At 37.5% G+C, this 23,530-nt stretch overlaps 1 protein-coding gene across 1 annotated transcript in view; it reads right to left on the minus strand.

The window, feature by feature from the left end:
• Window positions 1–23,530, minus strand: part of LOC113538129 (E3 ubiquitin-protein ligase RNF123) — a 136,480-nt gene that overhangs the window by 100,604 nt on the left and 12,346 nt on the right. The window contains exons 12-24 of the mRNA XM_053227327.1: window positions 22,964–23,068; window positions 22,744–22,869; window positions 22,472–22,564; window positions 21,056–21,131; window positions 20,137–20,252; window positions 18,414–18,513; window positions 18,003–18,064; window positions 17,646–17,717; window positions 14,504–14,624; window positions 12,516–12,617; window positions 5,800–5,900; window positions 4,523–4,715; window positions 3,902–4,047 (exon numbers count right to left, since the gene is read on the minus strand). Of these exons, the coding sequence (XP_053083302.1) occupies window positions 3,902–4,047; window positions 4,523–4,715; window positions 5,800–5,900; window positions 12,516–12,617; window positions 14,504–14,624; window positions 17,646–17,717; window positions 18,003–18,064; window positions 18,414–18,513; window positions 20,137–20,252; window positions 21,056–21,131; window positions 22,472–22,564; window positions 22,744–22,869; window positions 22,964–23,068 (1,413 nt within the window). The remainder of the gene's footprint in view (window positions 1–3,901; window positions 4,048–4,522; window positions 4,716–5,799; window positions 5,901–12,515; window positions 12,618–14,503; window positions 14,625–17,645; window positions 17,718–18,002; window positions 18,065–18,413; window positions 18,514–20,136; window positions 20,253–21,055; window positions 21,132–22,471; window positions 22,565–22,743; window positions 22,870–22,963; window positions 23,069–23,530) is intronic.

Genomic DNA, 23,530 nt, shown 5'->3' on the forward strand with positions numbered 1-23,530 from the left:
CAGTCATCATGCAAGCTCTAAACATTCTTTAAATTCTGTAATTCCTTTGATGGAAAGTCATCAAGTCACCATTAGCAAGCCATCAGCAGAACTCCGTACCATAGAAACAGGCAGTGGTCCTCTAGCTGAAGTAATGTGGCAGAATGAAAAGGTCAAGGGGTCACAGAAAGCAGATGGAAAGCAATACGGACACTAAATCCAGCAGATATTTACTGTGTGGTCAGAAAATAACAAGGTAATAAAAAAGATGCATTGCTTTGCTGTAGATAGTCTAGTCAAGATGCCTGAAAAAAGGCACTGTTACTGATTTAAGCTCTGAAATCTTAAAATCTGACCTTCACTTTTTTTTCTGATGTAAAACGTGTAGTGTGTAAAAACGTCTAAAAAAAAAAATGCTGCCTATTGGAACGGTATTGGAAATCAGGACGGAATCCAATGGTGTCTGAATCAAGCACTTCCGCATAATGCTGCCTGATGATATCCTGGTGCTGATTTTTGAAGGCAGTGCATATGTATGAACCGTTGGCTTACATATCCCATAATCCTGTGCATCAGCAGTCTCTTGAAAAATGGCAGTATTACTGCTGCAAGAACTCTGGCACTTCAGCACCATGGACAGCTCAAAACCACCATCAAGAAGCACAAAATACCGCCAAACGCCAAACCCGAAACAAAGAGCTCATGTTTTAATGATCCGGATTATTAAAACATTATCCAATTAGTTCATTAGGTGCACTTACCAATATCACAGCTGATTATGTCCGGAGATTTGTGTCTTGACTGTGCTGACCCCAGCATCTAGCCCACTAAATGCATGGAAAGATATGATCTAAGACGCACGTGCTGCTGTAGCAAGTTTCCAACTCAGTGAAGCTTAAAAATTAAGACTGAGTTCAGCTGCAATTCAAGAAATCTCAGTGATGTAGGGAGAGGAGCCCTGGGGTGCATTCAAGGTTCCAATTCAACCCAAAGGTGTTCAGTGGGGGTGAGGTCAGGGCTCTGTGCAGGCCATTTGAGTTCTTCCACTCCAACCTTCACACACCATGTCTTCATGGAGCTCGCTTTGTGCACAGGGGCATTGTCATGCTGGAACGTGTTTTAGCCTCTTAAATTGTAATGCTACAGCAAACAAAGACATTCTGTGCTTCCAACAGTTTGGGGAAAGACCCTCATATGGGTGTGAAGGTCAGGTGTTCACAAACTTTTGGCCATATAGTGTAGGTATTATATTACCTATACATAACTAAGTATATTTTTTTTCACTTGTATAATAATAATTATTATTAAGAATATACTTCAATTAATACATATAACAATAATAATAATAATTACTTTGTTCTTATCATTAAAACCACTACTATCACCAAGTGCATGTTTCAAAAAGCTGTTAAAATCACCCAGTTTAGAGCTCTAGTTTTCCCAGCCACCTTAATCAATTTGTAAACACTTTAACCTTCACAGGGAAATTCACAGCTGGTTTAGCAACTGCATGGCCAGCATTCAGCCTCCTTAAAGCTCTAGCGTTAAATGACCTCCAGTATTAAATGTCAGAAGAGCCCAGGCGATTTCTGTAGTACCCTGTGACACTGGCGGAGCAGATTTAAGCGATTCAGTAATGCCAGGAAACACTGAATTAGCCATCAACATGTATAGATAGTGTGACTTTTTTAATGATCAAATATGACTTAACTGCTGTGAACGTGCATACAAGTCGATGACATAATGGAGACCAACTCTCAGCTATGGATACCGTTAATGAGATGTGCCGTGTGAACGTCATCTTTCGCACATCCTTCCTTTTTAATAACGCAGTTTGATCAATTACACATTGCGCAGTAATGACTTTCGAGTCACTACAGTTGGTACAGCTCAGTGAACTAAAGCTCCATATACAAGATATCTCTCAGAAACAGCATCAGTGCTGCAGAAGAAGGTTAATTAATTAAATAAATACATAAAGTGAAAGTGAATTCCAAAATAGTGAAAGCAGATCAAGCGAAAAAAAACACATCCATCTGATACTCAACTTAAAATTTCCTCTTCTTGTAAAACACTTCAGGCAGCACAAATATGCTGATGTAAGGATCCCATTCGGGTAAAACAATGCTCCATGGTGTTGACAGTGATGGAGCTGTTTTTGTACAGCTCTGCTGAGCAAAGCACTTCTCAGAAAAAGAATCTTCTCAGAAAAAAAAAAAACTTCTCAGAGCAAGAATCACATCCACCTGCCACAGCGTATGTCAGAGAAGACTACAAAAAAGATATCTTGAAGCTGCTGTCAGATCCTAATCTACTCTCATTCGGGGAGAGGAATTACTCGGCCAGGTGTGTGTAGTGGGGTTTAATGCCGTTCTTACGGTCAGTGAGATTGAATGTTTCGATTGAAGATTCAATTAGGAACTTGGTCGCGGTGTCAAGACTGTAAAACACAGAGAACGTGTCTACAAGGGAGCACATGCAGTAATTGCAACTCTCAAGGACAGCTCGTGACTTTCATTCAGTCACAAACTATTTATTTCAATATTTAGAGATATCATTTTAATTGTTTCACTGTTACTTTTTGATTTATGTTCATTGGTAATGAAGAATCTGTAAATGTTTCATCATGCTAAAGTTTGTGTATCAATAAAACTGTTAATGTGAGTTAGGTTTTATAAATGTCCCTTCATTGTCACGTTCATTTATTCATCCTGATTATCGACTGTATCCTGGTCAGAGTCGCAGAGGGGTTCATTTAAAGTTTCCAATTCATCTACTGGGATGTTTTTAACCCTTGGGAGGAAACTGTAGAACCCAGAGGAAACTCAGGATCAAACCATGGAGCTGTGAGGTGGCAACGCTCCCGGCTACACCGCCATGCTATAATTAGGACTAATTTATTTACTTCTGGGAGATTTTTTGGGTAAGCACAGCTCACAAGAGCCAAAGCCATATGAGGAGCTTATTTTTACACAAATGGTATCTATAAGAATCAGTGACCCAAGCTGGATATAAATACACCATATCTGTACTGCTGCAATCCACTGTACTTGGAACTTGGAAAAACTCTGAAAAAGCACGACTGGACTCTTCAACTCGGAATTCCCAGTCGAAATTCATTCACCTTATCCAAGCTCTTTGACATAAACACACGTGGTGTCACAAGGAAAAAAAATAATAAAATTCCCTTTGCATCATTTTCTACTCCATAAAACTTGATTTTATTTGATATGCAGCTTTTGTGTTATGAAAAAGGTTACTTAATTGCTTTGCAAGTTTAGATTTGTGACATAATTCCTTTGATTTCAGCCCAATTTTACTCATTTTTATACGCTAAGATGAACAACACAGTTGACTTCTTGCTAATCACACAGAAATAATTCATGGAATAATAATTCATCTTCTTTATATGTTAATCAAATTCAGCGACTAGCCATACTAATATGACCGTGTTCTGGGCATCCAGGTTTTTCCAAACCGAAGCACTGGAACAAAGGTAGATTGGAACTTGGGAAAATCAACTCAATCAAATCACATGCTTGACCTACGCTTCTTGTGTCTCTTTTGTCTTGTCAATCATTTGTCTTATTTCACATTACCATTTTTGTTTTAAATCAGTTTCAGCTGCATGCCCGTATATAAAAGATGAAATACAAAACTATATTACTATAAAGTTTTCTACAATATTATTCCTGAGCCTCGTTCTAGCCCAGCCCTGAGCACTGCCGTGAAATTGGCGCACATCGAATAAATTTTTTATTCACATCCCGTCAATATACACATAAACAGTGGAGTGAAACATCAAGCCTCGAGAGCCACGAAGCAACATGCAAGATGATACAACATTTCCTCCATGATGTCTAATGCACCACCACTGTGCTCCAGGGAAAGTCTGAAGTGCACTGAGACTGGCGGAGCTCACCTTGCCCAGCTGCTGATGAACACTCAGGTTGTACATCATCACAATCCCATCCAGGATCTCCAGCAGGGACTTCTCCGTGATTGGCTGCTCGGGCTCTTCCAACGGTCGCCCCAGCAACAGCCCATCGTTACCATGGCTTCCCTCGACTAGAGATGGAGGGGTGAAGGTATATAGCAGAGAGGGGAAAAAAAGATGTTAGGAGTTTTAAAGAGAAAAAAAAGATTATCCACCAGCAAGGTTTCACAAACGTGGCACCTTTTTCTCAGGGGAGTTGTTTTTTTTTTTCTTTCCAATCCTAGCCTAGCTAATTGGTTTCCCGCTGACTTCTTTTGTAGGGCTGGAAATTGCAGTGTACTGGAGGTGGACAGGGTTTTACTGGGGGAGGGGGGGGTGCAGGGGGTAATGTAAGCACCAGTGACATTAAGCCTTTATTATTATGCTGTGCTATTTGACAAAAATAGACTTCTCTCAAGTGCAAAACGATCTCGATAAAGCTCGAGAGATGGCTTATGGTATTTGCAGACTAGGAACAATGAACCCGACAATCCTAATGTGTGTCTACCATGTTTACCATTTCTTTAGTAACTGTTCTCAGAAGCATTAAACATTTAAGCAACTCACTGTCCTCCTCTGTCCTCTGTTCCACAGGCAGAGTGCGCACTTTGACCTTTTCAGGCGGGGCCAAAGGTCGCCGTGGGGTCATGAGGCTGACTGCGGCCGTACTGAGGAAACGATTGGCTCGGCCCAGTGTGGGAGAACTCAGCCAGCTCGGCCTGGCCAAAGCTCCGCCCATCGCCGCTGCACCAGACGGCCTCTGAACACACACACACACACACACACACACACACACAACTCCATAACTATTGGCCCCCTTCGAGATAATGTGCAATAATGGTCCAAGTGGTCCATCACAGTAGGAAAAGGCACGGAGCAGCTTTTACCAAATGATAATTGTAGTGGTGCCAATAATTTTGAAAACAAAGTTTTGTAGCAAAGAATTGCACTACATAAAAATACATTTGAAAACATGTTAAAGAAAAACATACAGTGCCCCAGTATGTGTAAGCTCAAAATATAATTTCTTGCTTAGCTTAATTATTGTATATATTAACTTATGCACACTGGCACCATGTATACAGTTGATCATTGTTGATAATTGTAGGTATGGTAAAGAGGTTTTTGAAAGGAGTCTCCAGTATCAGCTCGCTGTAACAGTGAGAGTTAAAGATGGTAAAGAGGTGTGGCTTTCCACCATAGTCTTTAGGACAGAGCTCTTTGCAGTTTCTTGGTAACAGAACTTATTAACAGGTTTTATTAACTTCATGAAAGAAAAAAAAAAAAAGAGAGAGCCTGGTGAGGGAGGAACTGTTTACAGCTGTTACTATGTAAGGATCTAATGTCAGACGCCCCATAACTTTAAATGTAACTATAAACGGATACAAAATATGTGTTTCTTTAATTTAAAAAAAATATTTATTGGAAAATTTTCTTGGGTGGAAGAAAATTTAAAAAAAACTTCATGACGTGCCATTATGGGAAAATAATCAGCTTCAGAGTGTTAACAGTAACTGCACTGTGTCAGGTCATGTCACATATCACACCACCCCATCGCTGATTCCTATAACCGCATGCGCCCATGTGTTTTTTTTCTTTCCTCTTTGTTGTCATGAAAAAGCAAAAGGACTCGCTATCATATAATACAAGATTACTAAAAATGTAATAGAAATATATATAATTAAATAAAGGCAAAGGAAAATAAAAGATCAGATCCAAAACCAAGTTATATGACATGAAGAAAGAAATAATACTTCCAAATACATGGAACATTTATTCCCTTTCTGAACCATTTTTCATTCACACGTATTCGCATAAGAGCAGAGACGTGAAGGAGGCTTTACCTGAGCTGCTCCACTTTCATCATCCTCGTCCAGATCGTCCATAGAAGCGGCCTGGATCTCCGCAGGGTCGATAATGATGTTGGCTTTAGCTGCCAGGTCATCTGGTAGATTAACACACACACACACACACACACGTGTAGAATGTGACTGTTCGTTACATGGTTCTAGCTTTCATAGCTTCATTAGAGGCATTACTTACACTATAGTGTCATTATATTCAATTCATTATATTATAGTCAGCAGTCATTATATTCTGTCCCTTTAGGGAACCTGACAAAAAAGTTGCAAACCAAGACTTTGTTAGTGGAAAATTTCAGACATATAACCATGTATTATTCATTGTGTTTGTTTGTGTGTATATGCAGTACAATAAAAATCAATGCTCTGCATGTCATGCATCATTGTGCTTTTGACAAGAGCCTTGGGAAAAATTGTGCACTACTTCTTTTTGGAGATGCCTTGCTGATCGAACAGTCTAGCCAAGCTCCCAGCATTAAAAATGTATATTAAGAGTAATACGTGTTCCTGCTGAATTCATTTCTGCACTTGACATAAATATTAATATGAAGCACAAATAGAATTATGCAAATGTATGGGGGTTTAAGTGCAGTAAAGGTGAAGGGCGCAACGCAAAATCACGACGATACAACACAAAACTCCTACTGAAAGCCAACCAAGCTATGAGTCATGGGATATATGATAAAAATATATTGCGATTAGAAATATGCTGATAATTGATCATCCCGCAATATTCAACTTACGAAATTCAATATTGATTAAGGATTGTGCATGTCAAAATATTATTTTTATATGTGTGGTATTTTTGGGCAGCGTTTTTGCTCCCAAGGTAAAAATGAGTCTCTTTTGGAAATTAGCATAGGTAAAAACGAATGAATGAATGAATAAAGAAAAACTGTGTACAAAGTAAATAAACATAAATATAACAGCATTTATTTAAAAAAAATACAAAAATAAAATAGCATTTTAAAATATGTAAAAATGTTTAAAAACTCTATAAAACTAAATAAAATAATTAAAAATTTAAAAAAATTAAATAGCATTTAAAATAAATAAAAACAAATGGAAAATACCACTTAATATAAAAATTATGAAGCATGAAGAAAAATGTATAATTACTAAAAATACAGTACTGTATCAAATCTCCAATCAGCTACTTGTTACTTCTCCCAAAACTCATCAACAACTCTAGCCTTTCCGCAAACAAATAAATCCTTTTCTGATTAGTTTCACTGTAATTACTGAATAAAATGAATATTAATAACAGAGTTATTTTGTCAGTGTGACTCTTTGGGTCATTATTTAATGTCTAAAATATCCATTTTATGTATGTTGATGGTCAGTGTTACAGACGTACTGACTGATGTTTTCAGAAATATGTATTGTTCTCCTCCTTGAGAAATGAACATCTGATATATTTATATAAATGAACATGAAGATCTGCTATAGTTTGGTAAATACGAACTCCTCTTTGGGATTATATCAAAACCCTACTTAGATGTTCATCCACTAATCAAATTATTCACTATATTACTTTTTGTTACAAATACTTCTTGTATTTGTTAAGCCTTCTGTTTTTGAGCACATTGGGTTTTTTTATTTCATATCTGAAGTCCTTATGTGCTGTGTTCTAGTTCTTCGTTTAGTATGGACCATCAGTACCTTCTTGAAATCCTATACACTATGATATGAGAATGCAATTGTTACTGTGACTCTAACTATGAACGTTGTGACATCTGTATCCTGTCAAGTGCAACAATAGAAAAAAAAATGTTTATTAACTGTAATATTATAATATAGCATCATTAAATCACCCACTTTGAGTCCAAAGTCAGTGAAAACAGGAAGTCAGCTTTGTATACTAACGCTCATTATGTTAGATAGTGCCAGATAACACAACAGGGGTTTAGCAGGGACAGAGTGGCATGACTCTTCTTCTGAGAACATTTTCACTTATTTTAAAAGCACTTGCCTGCTGGCTCCAGCTGTTTTCTGACTTATTTTGGCCACTAAAATAACCGACATTTAACATTTCCTGCCTGTGCCATCACCAAACCCTCTGCGTAATATCCCATCAAGGCTGATGTGTTGTGATTTGCAAGCCTGTGGAGGAAATTGAACTGGACTGGTGACGTGAGGAATAATGTTTAATTAACTTTACGTGCTGGACCATGTAAAAAACTTCATTACACCTGAGCAAGTGACCTCTCCGAGACCTCTGCCATGACACCCGGCAATAAATCTGTGTCTGTGTAAGGGTTATAAATTGGAAGTGGATGTTTTCTTTATTGTTGGGTTGGCTTGCCAAGAACGATGGAACAACGAGGATTGTAAATTCAGCCCTGAGCAAAGAAGCAGGCTGTGTGTGCCAAGCTCATCTAGGAAGTGCTGGGATTGTCCATAAGGCTGGAGTTTATCTTGGGTTTATTCCATCTTTCACCTACAGGCTGAGAAGAGCTGAATTAAATCAAGTGATTTACACTGGAGCGAAATGGGCAAATAGGACATTAAACTTAATGAAGAAAGTAAAAAGGTTAGCGAAGGAACATGGCAGTCCTCGATTCAAGCTCAAATGGTTTTCATTATTTTGGGGCAAGAGAAGTTTGGATACAATTGGAGGAACGAGAAACTACGTAAGCTGGATCAGATTCAAATTGTGTTTGGACCTGAACTAAATTTGATACCGTCCATTTATCAACCCAAACTTTAAAACTCGATCTAATATAATGAGACCATTCAAGTCAAGCACATGCAGCCAAACCCGCAGAAGAAGACAGCCATCAATAGCCATTATCAGAAAAATTGCCAACGATCATGACGATGATGATGTCATGACAGAATCGAAGCTGGCCTACAAACCCATCAGAGAAAATCACTACGAGAAGACGCAGCGTGTGAAACACTGCACTTCAGTCATTTAAGAGAATAAAAAGGGCACGAGGATTTAAAGGGAAAGAAAGACAGAAAGAAAGGTCAGGATAGAAAATCCCGGGCTGCCCTTAAATACGAATCAATATCATCAAGTGGAGAGAGAGAGCAAAGTTCACGTTTCAGATGCTCTTCTGTTCAGCGTATTAGAGAAGATTCACTTCAACTCTGAAACAGAATGCAAACAGGCATTCAATCATCTTTCCTCTGTCAAAATCATATTTACGTCTCGAAAACAATGGAAACAATCATAGGCATCTGAAAGAACTCAATCAGGAGACGACAGTGGCAAATTAGCAAGCGGGAAAATCTGCTTTTTCAAAGGCGACACCAAAGAGGCATCGTGTACAAGTAATCAAGAGTTTAATCAAGCAACAAAAAAGTGGATGAAAATTGGAAAACTGATGCAAATGCTTGTATTGTGAAGTATAGCAAATAAGAGGTTTAGTGATTGTTTAGTGATTGAAGTATGCAAACATGTTAAAGGGTAAAAGTGTGCTTATATTTCTTCTGCTCTTTTCACACAGAGTACTTTTTCTAAAGTTTTCTAAAGTACACACTACAGGTCTTTTCATGACGTTGAATGTTTTTCATTTAGCTCAATCGGAACTCTTTATGTTCCTTGATTGGTCAGGAATTTAAAGTGATGTGTTCTGATTGGCTCTTCCTGTTTGTTCCCGTACAGTTTTTCCTTTTCACTTCATACAAGTGCGTTTTATCGAAAAAATATATAATAGGCAACTGTATAACCACCAGGTAACACATGCTGATATTACCTACAGGTCAGTAAACCAACTTACGGTAAGATCAATCCTTTTTTTTCCCAAGATAGAGTTTCTAACAGTTAAGTAGTTTGATGTTTCAATCATTTTTTTTTTTACTTCTTGCGCCCAACTTCCATTCCCACCATGTTCACAAAGCTCCTGCCCCAGGATCCACGGCGGCCTGTAGAATAAATGGTCTATTAAATGACTGACAGGAGGCATGTCCGAACACCAACAAGCATTCCGGACCGGAAGGTTTCCAAACGGGTTTTCTCAGCCACTTAATACACTTGTGCTGAAGTTATGGGTTAAACCTTTATAGTTTATCATGTTTTACATATCAATTTTGTTCCAAAGTTAGTGCAAAAGAGAGGACTGGGAATGTGAGAGAGAAATCAGTATTGAAAAGCAGCACATTATAAACATGCTATAAGCAAAATCCATCATAGTCCCAAGAATTCTGTAAAATGTGTCAGCAGAAGTAGCTTTTTTTTTTTAAAATAAACTGTATTTTTACGAGTAATTTAATGTGATGACAGAAGTAATTTTGCCATTTTACATTCAGCTCTGCTCTTCTGCTGATTTTTTTTCTACGGCTGAAAATCAAATGTCATGCACTACATAAGCAATTATGCTATACCCTAGGAGGAACACACGAAACACAGATTTCATATTGCTTTTAAAATTAAAAATTTCAATCAATGTGATGTAATAATCTTGAACTGAATGTTGCCACCCATTATAAATACATTATAGTATTTCCAACCTTTGTAATTAGCATTGGTAATGTGTGTGTGATGTGAAGCAGTGGATAAAAGTGTCCAAAAGATATGCATAAAAATAAGCATATGTGTGTGTGCTAAAGTGTGTGAGGTGTTTACTTGCAGGAAGTGAAGCCATATCTCGGAGATGGACTGACATATTACCATCAAATTTAGCATATCTCAATGGCAACATGGGAAGCAATGACAGCCCAATGGCTTCTGGTCTTCCTCTGTCACTACAGGGTGTGGCCAGAATGTGCTTGGCCCCATAATCGCTGCCTGCAGCGAGATTATTTATTTGTTTGTTTGTTTTTTTGTTTGTTTGTTTGTTTTGAACAAAATACCAGAAAATAACAGTCACAGGCCATTCTCTTTTTGCCTGCTGCAATATAACTTACATAACTGTATAAAATTGCTTTGTCTTTATATTCAGACGTCTTCATTGCTGTTCTAAGAAGATGGGCCTACCTTCAGGAAAATCAATACCCATCTGCATCTGAGCCGCCCTAAAAGACTTTGGCATGCATCGCATCCCCATCAGTTTGCGAATTTTACAAGGTCACAAATCAAAACAGAGCAGCCTCGCTTCCTCCTGATGGCGGGTGAGCAAGGCCGACTCAGATTGCGCCGAATGATGATGGCGGGTATTGCGTGATGCACTCGCTCTCCATTTGCTAATTAATCGGCAGCTTTGTGATCCACATCGCTTTGCTAGAAGTGGCAAGAGGATCGATGGAGAAGGAACAAAAAGCGCTTCAAAAGTTTCACAAGAAAACGAACATAATGTGTGCCTGAGAGTGTTTCACTATGTGTTATTGATGATCTAAAAAAGCAGAGCGAAACTGCTGAAGGAAAAGCACCCATTTCAACACTGGTCTACAGTATAGACAAAAACAACAATCTTCTCAATTTCAGGTTTGCCATTAAACCATGATATATATGGAAATATTTCCAAATTACACACAGTTATTATGTAGACTGACTAAGTTTCCCTCTCCATAATAAAGGAAATTTGGGCGAGTGACCTAGGAATTGAGTTTGGTGATTAACCGTGGGCTGATTTACATTCATTCCTCATCCATCTGCATTAGGAATGGCCTGCTGCAATTTCAGGTTGTTCATTGCCTGCATATGTTTAAGTGAATGTTCCATTCATTTTGGTCATGTCCTGTTTTAGAGTCATGATGAGTATCCATATCTGAAGCATGACAAATGTATCATTCGATCGCAATCAGCCTCTTTAGTGTAATGGCAGACAGTCTTAACCAAACCTATGTTTTAAGGCATTTAATCCTTCTGCATTGAAAAAAAAATCTACACCCCAGATCAGTGGATCTGTGCTACAATGAATTTTTTAAACCTGGGGAGAATTTAATTTACAACGCAAAAGTCTGTTGACAAATTCTTTAGTGTTTGGAGTATATTTACTTAAAATGTGGAGGGTGGTGTTGCACTGTAACTTGTATTTACCTTTCTGCATTCTGTAGAAATCATTTAATGCTTGTGGTGTGTTTTTGGCGTGGGGAGGCAGGTATGTGTTACTGTGTGAGGGTTTTTTTTTGGCGTGGGGGGGTGGGGGGGGTGGGTATGTGTTTCTGTGATAATTGTATTAACTTGGGCTGTGACTTTTTCCTATTTTATCTTATTATGTTTAACATGCTCAAGTTTTCAATAAGCAATAAGCTGACATTGTGCAAAAAAGGAACAGCCTAATTTATTACTGCACATTTTTCAATGACCAAAAAAAAAAAAATTTAATCCGTAGGATCCTAAATCCTATTTATTTCTATCATATCCTTATAAACTGGGAATTCTGCTTAGGGGACAAAACATGTTAACAGTTTCTCAACGATACCATATTTCTATAAACATATTGTTATATACATGTTATGATATTAGGATTAATGATGAACTGTGAACAGAGATTTAATACTTAATGCTTAAGACAGATGCATACTGCAAGGAAAGTACATCCTTGAGACAAAGCAAAAATGCAACTAGATACATCATATTCCTCTGAAAAGGTCAATTTTATAGATTTGAAAGCCATTCAGTGACTTGTACGTCACTGATGACTGGACAAATTAACCTTCATCTCCCCCTAGTGGTTCATCAACCAATAAAGATCAGTTGCTAAAGATAGAGACAATTCCCTACTGTATTTTTCTTGCCTCTTCTGAAAGATACAGCACAGCCACAATGATGCAGCGTGACAGTAAGAAATCAAGTTTATGTTCCAAACCTTTCAGCGTTTTCTTGAGATGAGAGAGCAGCCCTCCGAGGCGCTGCAGGTCAAAGTAGTCCACCTTCCCGTTGTAGAAAAGCTGCGGGGGGACGTAGGCGTCTATCATGAGCAAAATAAAGGAGAAGAAACCTTACTCAAAGCAGCAGGAAGCATAAAACTGATAAACAACACTTTAAGTAAACTTCGGGACTAAATGTGGACTTTTATAGTGTAGAAGATTAAACATTTATACAGTGCAATACATCACATATTACACTGTGAACTGCAATCTCCCGGAGCCGTTCAATATCTCTACCATTTTCTTTATATAGTTTCTCTATTTACAGTATTTTCCATTTATATTATTTCTGCTCTTTTCCACCGACATGACATTGATGTTGATTCCTACACCGACAAAAAAAAAAAAAAAAAAGCTGGTGATCTGGATCATTTCTTCACCATTACAATGTGACATATCCAATCAGCCAATCATGTGGCGGCAACGCAATGCATAAAATCATGCACATGCAGGGCAAGCGCTTCAGTTAATGTTCAGATCAAATATCAGAATTGGGAAAAATCTCAGTGTGATCTCAGGGGCTTTGGTTGCTGGTGCCAGAAGGGCTCTTTAAGTGTTTCGGAAACAGCTGATCTCCTGAGATTTTCACGCACAGCAGTCTCTAGAGTTTACATATAATGGTGCAAAAAACATCCAGTGAGTGACAGTTCTCCAAGTGGATACACCTTGTTGACGAGAGAGATCAGAAGAGAACGGTCAGATGTGTTGGAGCTGACAGCAAGTCTACGGTAAATCAACTAACCACTCATTACAACCATGCTTATTAGTTATTTCAGTTATTTAAGTTATTTAAGTTACCAGTCTAGCCATTCTTCTCTGATCAGCAGTTTCTGAAACATTACTGTTTCTATAGCAACAATTCAATCATAGGGACTTGAATGATAGACAATCCATATAATAAATTTTTTATTAATGTGTAATTATTGATAATTATTGAGGTTTTCAGAGAGGAGATGTTTATTTGGCATTTGTGGAATGAGTCTCCAGTGTCAGCTCTTTATAAAAGTCAGAGTTACTGGTGGCACTTTAAGTTTTCAGACACATAAAAGTCTTCAGGACTGAAGGCTCTCTGGTTTCTTGGCAACAAGACAAGCTTCATGTTTTTTGTCTTAGTAACTTCAGAATAATGAAAAAACAGTTGGTGAGGTAAGATGTTAGAAGATAAGTGACAGGAACTGACTTGTTTTGCGGATGTTTTGCGCAGATGTGTCAAAACCTATCATGTGGCATACATTAATAAATAAAAATTGTACTTGTTGGCAAACTGCTGTGGTATTACAATAATAAAACACATGCTGTTACTGGAAAATAATCAACTTTGCTAGTAAAATAAAGTATTTAACATCAGGCCACACCACACCAGCCTGTTGTTGATTATTTTCCTATAAGAGCACCAAGTGTTTTATTTTCTGTTTCATGTTTTTGTCATGTCTGTTTATGTTAAAAGGTGTGACTTTGGATGGTATAATATGTTCTGAAAAGCATAAACTACACCTTATCCATGGTTGCTGTTAAAGTTATGGCATCCATTAGGTAATTCTTACGTCTGACTGGGTAATGGTTTGGATGTTAAACTTAAGGAAACCTAAGAAACTTCTTAATCAAGTTTGCTGAGTTTCTTAAGGCTCACCATCATTGTCTCAGTGGAAAAGGAGTATCAAAGTGAGTAAGTAAGTAAATAAGTAAGGCAGGAAAGTAGGACATAAGGTGAGTAGATATAGCCTCAATAGGCGTCAAGTAGTATTGACCGAATGAATAGAAGCTTCCTCTCGACATCTCCGCTTTCCGCTCTCCTGTGTTTTACAGTGCTAAACAGCAGCATAACTGAATTTGGCTTCCAACCCAACCATTATGGCTGAACTATAGAAGTGATGCCAGACCATAACTGAGACTTTAACACACACAGAAGGAGGATGGGTGTGTTCACCTTCACTGCTAATGGCTCCTGGCCTCTTGCGTTTCCCTTCGTCCCAGTAGCTCCTGATTGCTGTTATGAGTCGATGCATGAAGCACACCATGTACTCAGGAGGGCACAAAACTGTTGGGTTCTAATCAGAGATAAAAAAAAAAAGATACATTTACAGCAACTATACACACCACATCACTGAACATGACCCATAACTCCATGAGGGGTTAATCTGAGTAGTAATGCTTTTTTCACTTTCAGCTAAAACTACTGAGATTAACTAGTTTAGGATTAAACAATATTAAAAAATATTATGGCTCACAAACTGTGGAAATTTTAGAATCTACAGTGAAATCTTATTTTAGAAGCCTCGTACACGAGTGAATCACACGCTAGTCAGCAAGTCCAACGCTGCTGTTAGCCTACGTAGAGCAGATGTGGTGTAAAAGAAAGTGACGCAGGAATGAGACACTTCAGCTTTATACTCATCAAAAAAACATCTTGAATCAGCAGTGGGAGCATTTTAGACATCAAAACACGATCAGCACTGCAAAAAAGTGATAGCGACTGAAAACATCTTGAATATTCACCATAAGTCATAGCTGGACAGATTGTCTTAGAGGTGGAATATTCAAGCATCAAGTGTTCAAATGTTTATAGACCATAGAAATAGGTTGTTTCTAAATTTCTAAAAACAGTGCCTTACGTAAGTATTCACTCCCTCCCCCTTGAACTTTCCCACATTTTGTAGTGTTACAACCTGAAATGGACTTAATTGGGATTATACGTCATAAATGTATACAAAATCCCATAATACTGAAAATAAATCATTTAATAAATCTTAAAATTTATTTACAAATTAATTTTGATTTAAATTTAATTAATTAAAAAAATTAAACCATTAACATAATTCTGGTCCAATCACATTCCATCAAAGGTGACATAATTAGTTTAAATTAAGAGTTGACCTGTGTGTGACCTGTGTGTCACATGATCTCAATATAAATGTAAATATAAATGTAAATCTCAATATAAATTCCTGTTCCAGGAACACCCCAGAGTTTGTTAGAGAACATACCTAAACAAACAGCAGCAAGTTCTGGAAAAGTATCAATTGTATTTTGGAACCATTATATTCATTATTTTAAAAAATGGAAAGAACTGCAACCATGGCTCTGGCTAGAGGAGGCTGTCCACCAAAAGTCTGTGATCGGGTGTTAGAAGGGAATTAGCCAGAGAAGCAACCAAAAAGCCAAGGATAGCTCTAAAAGAGCTGAAGAGATCCACAGTTCAGATGGAAGAACCTGTTCACAGGACAACTATAGCCCAGACACATCTCAAACCTGAGCTGTAAGGAAGAGTGGGCCGTATGAAATCCCATTTTCAGTTTGCCAAAAGACACGGGGAAGACTCAGCACACATCTGGTTTGACGATGCTTGGCACGAAGCACTATATTTGGCAGAAACCCAACCCTGCTCATCACCCTGTGAACACCATCCCTGTAGTGATTGTTGCATGGTGGTGGTAGCATCACACTGAGCATTACCTTTGGCCTTATGGTTACATCTCAGACATGTTTTGATACCTCCTCTATGACTTCTGATGGAATCTGGTCGTACCAGAAATAAATTAGCAATTTCACAGTAACGGGGTGAATGCTTACGCAATCAACTTTCAAGTTTATTTATTTGTAAATAATTGTGCAAACCCCCACTTCAATATTATAGGCTATTTTGTGTTGATCATGACATTTCGAGTAGTAGCACTACAAAATTTGGAAGTGTCAAGAGGGTTAATACCTCTGCAAGGCACAGTGTATGTGGTGTAATAGGACAGCGTGACAGTAATATAGCAGGAAGACCACAGACACTGTCAGCTAGTGTACAAGCTTTGATAAATAATGTCTGAACAAACTCACCCTCAACCCCAGGAATTTTTATATTACCCCCGAACACACTATACAGATCATTTGTTGAGTCATCTGCAGTGTACAAATGGAACGATGTTCAATTTCACCACAACACTGAGCTGGACATAATCTAAGAAGAGACAAAATCACACTTGGGAGCCTTTTTTTCTCCCCCAGCATTTTAGAGAGACTAACAGGTTTTCTGTGGTGTCACACAAAATGCCATGAAATGTTTTCTCAGGACAGAAGCTCTTCACAGAGATGGAAATAATAACAGAAATGTCAGGGTAAAAAAAATTGTTTGCAACCGATTTGTCTCATCGAAACCCACTTTGCAGTTCCGAGTCGGAGGACTTTTGAAACACAACAAATGCCTCCGTTAGAGTTAAACTGGAGCTGACTGAACTTTTCAACAGCTGGTTTACTCACTGATAAAAACACTGGGATCAAGTAAAGTCCCATACAACCAATACAAACGATGATGTCACGAACATCACAATTGCTCATTATTTTCCAAAAGAAAAAAATGGTAAGACTGTGATAACTAAGTAATCACTAAAACAGGAGTGTGCTTTTATAATAGAATAATCTACTTTCACTCAAAGTGTTTTATTCCTCCTTTACTACAGCAATTTTCAATTTTTTAACTCATGAATGATGAATATTCGTTAATAGTCTCATTTAATGTTGTGTAGCGTCCACAGAATATTTAGTTCCTGTTATCAATTGCAATATAGCAGCTATAAACAACTCCCTCACCAGCTTCTATTATTTCTCTCTTAAATTTAAAACTTCACCATATCAACAATTACACACATTTTTAATCTGTTTATGTGGAGCGTCCACCTTACAAATCCCTGTTTCTTTGCAAATTACATGTGCCATAGTATTTAACGATGTAATTTATATGAAAATGTCATAAAGCATTTTTTGTGATTGCTAAATCCTGGTAGCGATACTTGCAATTTAATTAATTTTGTAATCCTTCATGACAGTACAATGGGATTTGAAAGTCTGAAATAATTACATGGTCAATGTTAAGCCTAACAGTTTTAGATTTTTGAAAGATGGTTGTCTTTCCAAAACAAACAAAAAAAAAAAATTTCAGAGAGGATCGCATCAATTTTAAAATGTTCTAGCAGTTTGCCCAACACATATATCAGTATAATATAATATCTGATATGATATTTAGTGAAAACAGTGCTACTGGGTTGTACAGTTACTGCTCCAGGGATTTTCTCAGCTTTTCTTACCCCTCGGTTGCTTGCGTTCTCCTGCAGGAACTTGCGGAATTTGTTGAGGAAAATGTATCGAGAGGCTTCGCCCTGTGGTGGAGACATGTGAATATAATTAAAGACAGCAAAAAAATAAATTAATTTAAAAAATAAAAATAAATAAATAATGGACATAAATGTGTCATGCGTCAACATGTTAAAAACACTTTGATTTCATAACGTCAGCAAGGAGTGAGATCATTAAACAAAGGCCAGAAGTGATTAAACGAGGTCTGGGATAATTAAACAAGGTCACAGATGACGCTCCATAAAAATCGCAGCTGTGTCTGCTGACGTCAGTTAAGTGTAATAAACACGGCCGCTCGGTTCACATACCGTCCCTTTGTCCTTGTTATTTAGCATCAGCCTCAGGATCTGAACCTGCAGCTCCTCCACCACTGCGCACACACACACACACACACACACACACACACACACACACACACGCACACGCGCGCACAGAAAGGGTGACATTCTTAAATAGTGATTTAAGCTGGCACTGAAAATAACAAACAAAAATAATGATAATTAATAATATTGATAAGAAAAAACTTAAATGAATAATATAATAATAATAATACTAATACTAATAATAATACTAATAATAATAATAGCCCTCTCATATATTTTCATTTACAATATGTGCAAAAATCCCAAACTAAAAAAGAAAATCATAAAAAAGGCTTAAAATGGATAAAAGGTAACAGGAATGTTACATCTTATGTTTGGTCTAAGTGTGTTTAATACCTTCGATCCTCTTTTTAAGTCTCTGACAGCCACGTTCATACGCTCGCCGCCTGAGTCTCTCCTCTGCGCTCTCATGTCTCGGGTCCTTCTCGTCCTTACCCTACATACAGACCGAATATTACAATATTATCAATAATATCTCATCATATATATACATCACTCAACAATTCTACATGTCTAATGATGAGAAAGCTTATTTTACAGCAGGTTTTAAAACAAGGACTTTAAGGCAACATGAGACAGCTTTCAGCAGAACCCCAAGCTCCTACCCTTGTCTGAGAGCTGCCTAATGGTTTGAAAAAAAAAATTCTCATTTACACATTATCCACTTACCCCAAAAGACGACTGGTGGCTGACATTTGCTTCTTTAGTTTTGCACTGGAGCTATGAAGAGCTAACCAGTAATATACTTCCATCTTAAAATCTGTTCCATGATATACATTCCCAAACCTTCATAAACTTGTTTAAGGTGCCGACCCTAGGCTGTGGAATTTTATTTTAAATATGGTAAAACAGCAAAGGCAGCCCATATATTACAAATTTGGCGAACTTTGTTTTTAGTTCCACAGAGTACAAAATTGGGATTATATTGACATCCACAAACTTCCAGGCAAACTTTGTAGGACCGTGTATGTCATCTTGCACAGAAAGACACCAAATTGGATTGTCAAAGATGGCCGCCATAACATTCTATTGTTCAGTTGCATGGTCAAGTTTTGTTCATGTTTAGAAATAACAGTACGTCTCACTGCATCCTTTCAGCACGTGCTACCTACACTGCAAAACTCCAGTGAAAACTTTGGTTGGTTTCACACTATTTTTTTTTTTTTTCCCCACACCAGACACGCTTTTCATGTAATCATACAAGAAGCAGTCACAAGGAAGGCAGAATGCAGACATTTCTAAAAGTGTTACTGTCTGGCTTTTTTGTTATTGTTGTTTGTCCCAGCAGAGAGCTTCCAAATTATTCCTTTTAAGGTAAGAGTTTTTCAGAAAAGAGTGGAGTGACCTCAACAATCAAACAATCAGGTCGTAAGTGGAGCAAAGAGCAAGCAAGACAAACAAACATGAAGGCCAATTGCAGGTCGAAAAATTGGTCTTGTTAGTTCGTTAATGAGAGACGTTGAATCAAAAATATTTCACTGCCAAAATGTCCAATGTCGCAAGGCTATTTTTGGGCCATTTAGCAGTATGTGATGTGATGTCAGACTTTAGCTGTGGCTGCATTCAGTCAAAAAAAACTTTATTTCATCTTTATTACTGATAATATTAAAACTAATGTAGCTAGTAAGCTAGGCTAGTTAGTTAGCCAATAATAGCTAGGACTGGTAAGTGCCTTGGCCCAATAAATAAATAAATAGATAGATAGATAGATAGATAGATAGATAAAAAGAAACCATGTGAAAACACCCTTAAGAAGCACAGTTGTACTGGTGGATTGATTACATTTGATGTAAGTGGAAAAACTTTGTAAATTTTTGACCAAACTGTTGCTTTAAGCTATTCACTAGAAGGTTGTGAGTTCAAATCCCAGAACTTTCCCCTTAAGCAAGTCCCTTAACCTTCATCTGGTCAGCTCTGTGCTTGGATCATGACTCTACCTCACTGCACATGACTTCCGATAAAAGCATCTCTCTTAAATAAACGAAAAAAATGAAACGTATTACATGACCAACCCAAATTCCCAAAGAAAGGGTGAACAGCTCCACCTGTGAGTCCTCACCTCTTTGTCGAAGTGTGTTGGCCACCATGTGGTGGGGATGAGCTCCTCCAAACCGGCCTCCTTCACCCTCAGAGGAGTCTTGATGTAGAAAAACACCACAGAGCGCAGCACGTCGAATGTAACTATGTCAAGGAGCTTTCAACAGTATATGTTAAATGAAACAGGAACATCTTCCTGAAAAGGAAGCACTTCCTGCTCATATTATGCTTGGATTAAATTGTCTACAATTTCTGTAATAAATCAACTTACAATTTAAGTTATGTTTAAGTTTTATTATCTACAACAACAGTGTAACTCTGAACTGGGCGTTACCTCGTACTATACCACAGCTCTGTTGAATTCTGATTGCGAAGAAGATGATGATTAATTTTCTATAACTGCAGAATGTATATATTAATGTGCTTAATCTACTACATTATCGTTTCTATAGTAACAATTAATTCACAGATTTTTTGGCCATATAAGTGTAACTATAAATGGACATAAAGTACTATATGACATTCTTAATATTAATATAAATCTAATTGTTGGCAAACTGCTGTGGTACAGTATATGAGGAATAAAAACACTTCAGGATGTCCTATTATTGGGAAATAATCAACTATGGTAATAACAGTAACTCAGTAGCTTTTTATCAGGATGCATCACACCATCCAGTCATTGATTATTTTCCTATAACAGCACATCCCCAAGTGTTTTCTTCCTTACATTAAATGTATTTCAAGCCTCTATCAGATACTTTTTTTTTATCTTCAGTGAAGCTTAGTTTAGTTTTCAACATCTATTGTTTCAGGAAGTGTAAGCCGAAATGAATCCTTCATCTATACATATTACATTTGCTCCGATTTGCTCCAGAGCTCTATCTGCATTATCAGCTGACTTTTACAAATTATACTACAGTTTTTGGTCCGGAAAGGATATAATACATTGCTTAGGAGGTACTTTCTAGACTTTTCATGGCGTAAAATGGCGGTTGTCAAGCGCAGATAGTGAATCTAGAAGAAAACACATGAAATAATTTCAGAATTAAGTCCACCCAATCTCACTGCATTTGACTTTAAACTGGCTTGAAAATGAGCAGGCTTATTAGACCACTATTTTTCCCTTCTACTTGTTAAATAAAATCTAAAAAGCCTAAACAAAAAAAAAAAAAACAATCTAGACTGGTGTAAGTGAACTTTTACTTAATGTCCATTTCCAAGCAAGTTTTTCACACATTATCAGACAGTATTTCTGATAAAAACATTTAAAAAGTTATGTAATAACTATATTCTTTTACTGATGGATTATTGGTGGATTATTGGATCATTGATTGAATCTATTGCTTATATATTAACTGACTAATCTGACTCTTATTTCCCAGTTTCAATTACAACAAATCTGAGTGATTTAAATAATGGTACTTATTTACTTTTAAGAATTAAACACCTTCACCTTCATCACACTGCACACCTGCCTGCCAAAACAAAACAAAGCAAGGCAAAGCAAAACAAAGCATGGCAAAGCAAAACAAAGCATGGCAAAGCAAAGCAAAGCAAAGCAAAGCAAAGCAAGGCAAAGCAAGGCAAAGCACAAAGCAAGGCAAAGCAAAACAAAGCATGGCAAAGCAAAGCAAAGCAAAACAAAGCAAAGCAAAGCAAAGCAAAGCAAAGCAAAGCAAAGCAAAACAAAGCATGGCAAAGCAAAGCAAAGCAAAACAAAGCAAAGCAAAGCAAGGCAAGGCAAAGCAAAACAAAACAAGGCAAAGCAAGGCAAAGCACAAAGCAAGGCAAAGCAAAACAAAACAAGGCAAAGCAAAACAAAGCATGGCAAAGCAAAGCAAAGCAAAGCACAAAGCAAGGCAAAGCAAAGCACAAAGCAAGGCAAAGCAAAACAAAACAAGGCAAAGCAAAACAAAGCATGGCAAAGCAAAGGTAAACAAAGCAAACCAAAGAAAATACAAAGCAAAACAAAAAAAAACAAAGCAAACAACAAAACAAAAGAGAAAATAAAACAAAACAAAAGCAAACAAAAGAAAATAAAGTAAAATAACATCCCGGTAGTTACATTAACATTTTTAAACATTTTTAACATTAACATTAATCATTTTCCCATTTTAGTTGCCACTAATACATGACCTTGAACTACAGCTGTGCATACTCCACACTTTTTAATCTACAAAAAGATAGAAAATGTGGTTGTATTCAGCAAAAAAAAAAAAAAAAAAAAAACAATCCAAAACTTGGACAGAGATATATTCCACTTCCTGTACTGTATTGCATCCATTAACAATTCCTGCCAATGATTCTGTCAGCTAGGGCAGAATGTTTTAACTCAAAGGGCTGCTGTGTCCTACCTGGAAGCCAAGGTCAGGGATAATGGGTGAGAAGCGGTATGCCCTGAGCAACGACATCATCAGCTGCTTCAGGCACTCATTCACCTCAAAGTCCTGCCAGAGGAATGAACACACAAAGAAAACTCAAAAAGCAAACAGGAATGAAACTGACTATGAAATGTTTTTCATGGATTTTACATCTACTTGTTTTTTATTGTATTTTATCATTTCAAATGACGTGAGACTCCTAGACTTCCTAGCCCACCTGTACAGACACAACACACACTCGTCACCTCCATGAGCAGCCAGAAGAGCTCGAGCAGCTGCTGGATTAGCGGATGTTCATCCACAGAGCCGCCGCCCTCCAGAATACCCAGCAGGAAGCTCATCAGGACGTCTTCCACCAGGTACACTTTACACTGCAGTATACACACACGTTATACACTCTGCCTGAGCCGATAAGACAAAAGTACAATTCCACCTAAGATGTGATGTATTGAGAGACATACTAACCATGAGAGGAGCGAAGTAATTGAAGATATGTGCGAGCGTGACCAGGACAGTGGGCTCTCCTTGAAGCTGCCAGGATGCAATATCCCTCTCGATGAGCTTCTCCTCCTACACAAACGAAATAAACTTATATACAAATTATATACAAAAAAAAGAGTACTCAATTATATTTAACCTCATTTTCTGTTCGCTACAACGGATTTAAAAGACACAAGCCACTGTCAAGTTCAGCTTCCATTTATGCCTTTGCAACCGCCTGAAGATCCCCTGAAGACCTTATAGATCCTCTCTGTTCAAATTAAATCATTCAAATTAAAATTCAGAAGACCCTCTTCTCCACACAGCAATATCACACTCCTAGCTCACTGTAATCCGTCGCTTTGTATTGTTGTCTCGTTTCTATCTTTTGCTGTTTCTCTCTGTCTTCCTGCGTTATCTTATATGTGTTGTTTGCTTTTAATCATTTGTTCTTATAAATTTATCTTCTCCTATCTTGGCTAATCTTTTCCCTTGACATAAATCTGCCCAGGTCATGCCCAGGTCATTTCCTGTTCGTTTTCCATGTGCATT

The sequence above is a fragment of the Pangasianodon hypophthalmus genome, chromosome 20 (genome assembly GCF_027358585.1).
Source record: "Pangasianodon hypophthalmus isolate fPanHyp1 chromosome 20, fPanHyp1.pri, whole genome shotgun sequence".
NCBI lineage: Eukaryota > Metazoa > Chordata > Actinopteri > Siluriformes > Pangasiidae > Pangasianodon > Pangasianodon hypophthalmus.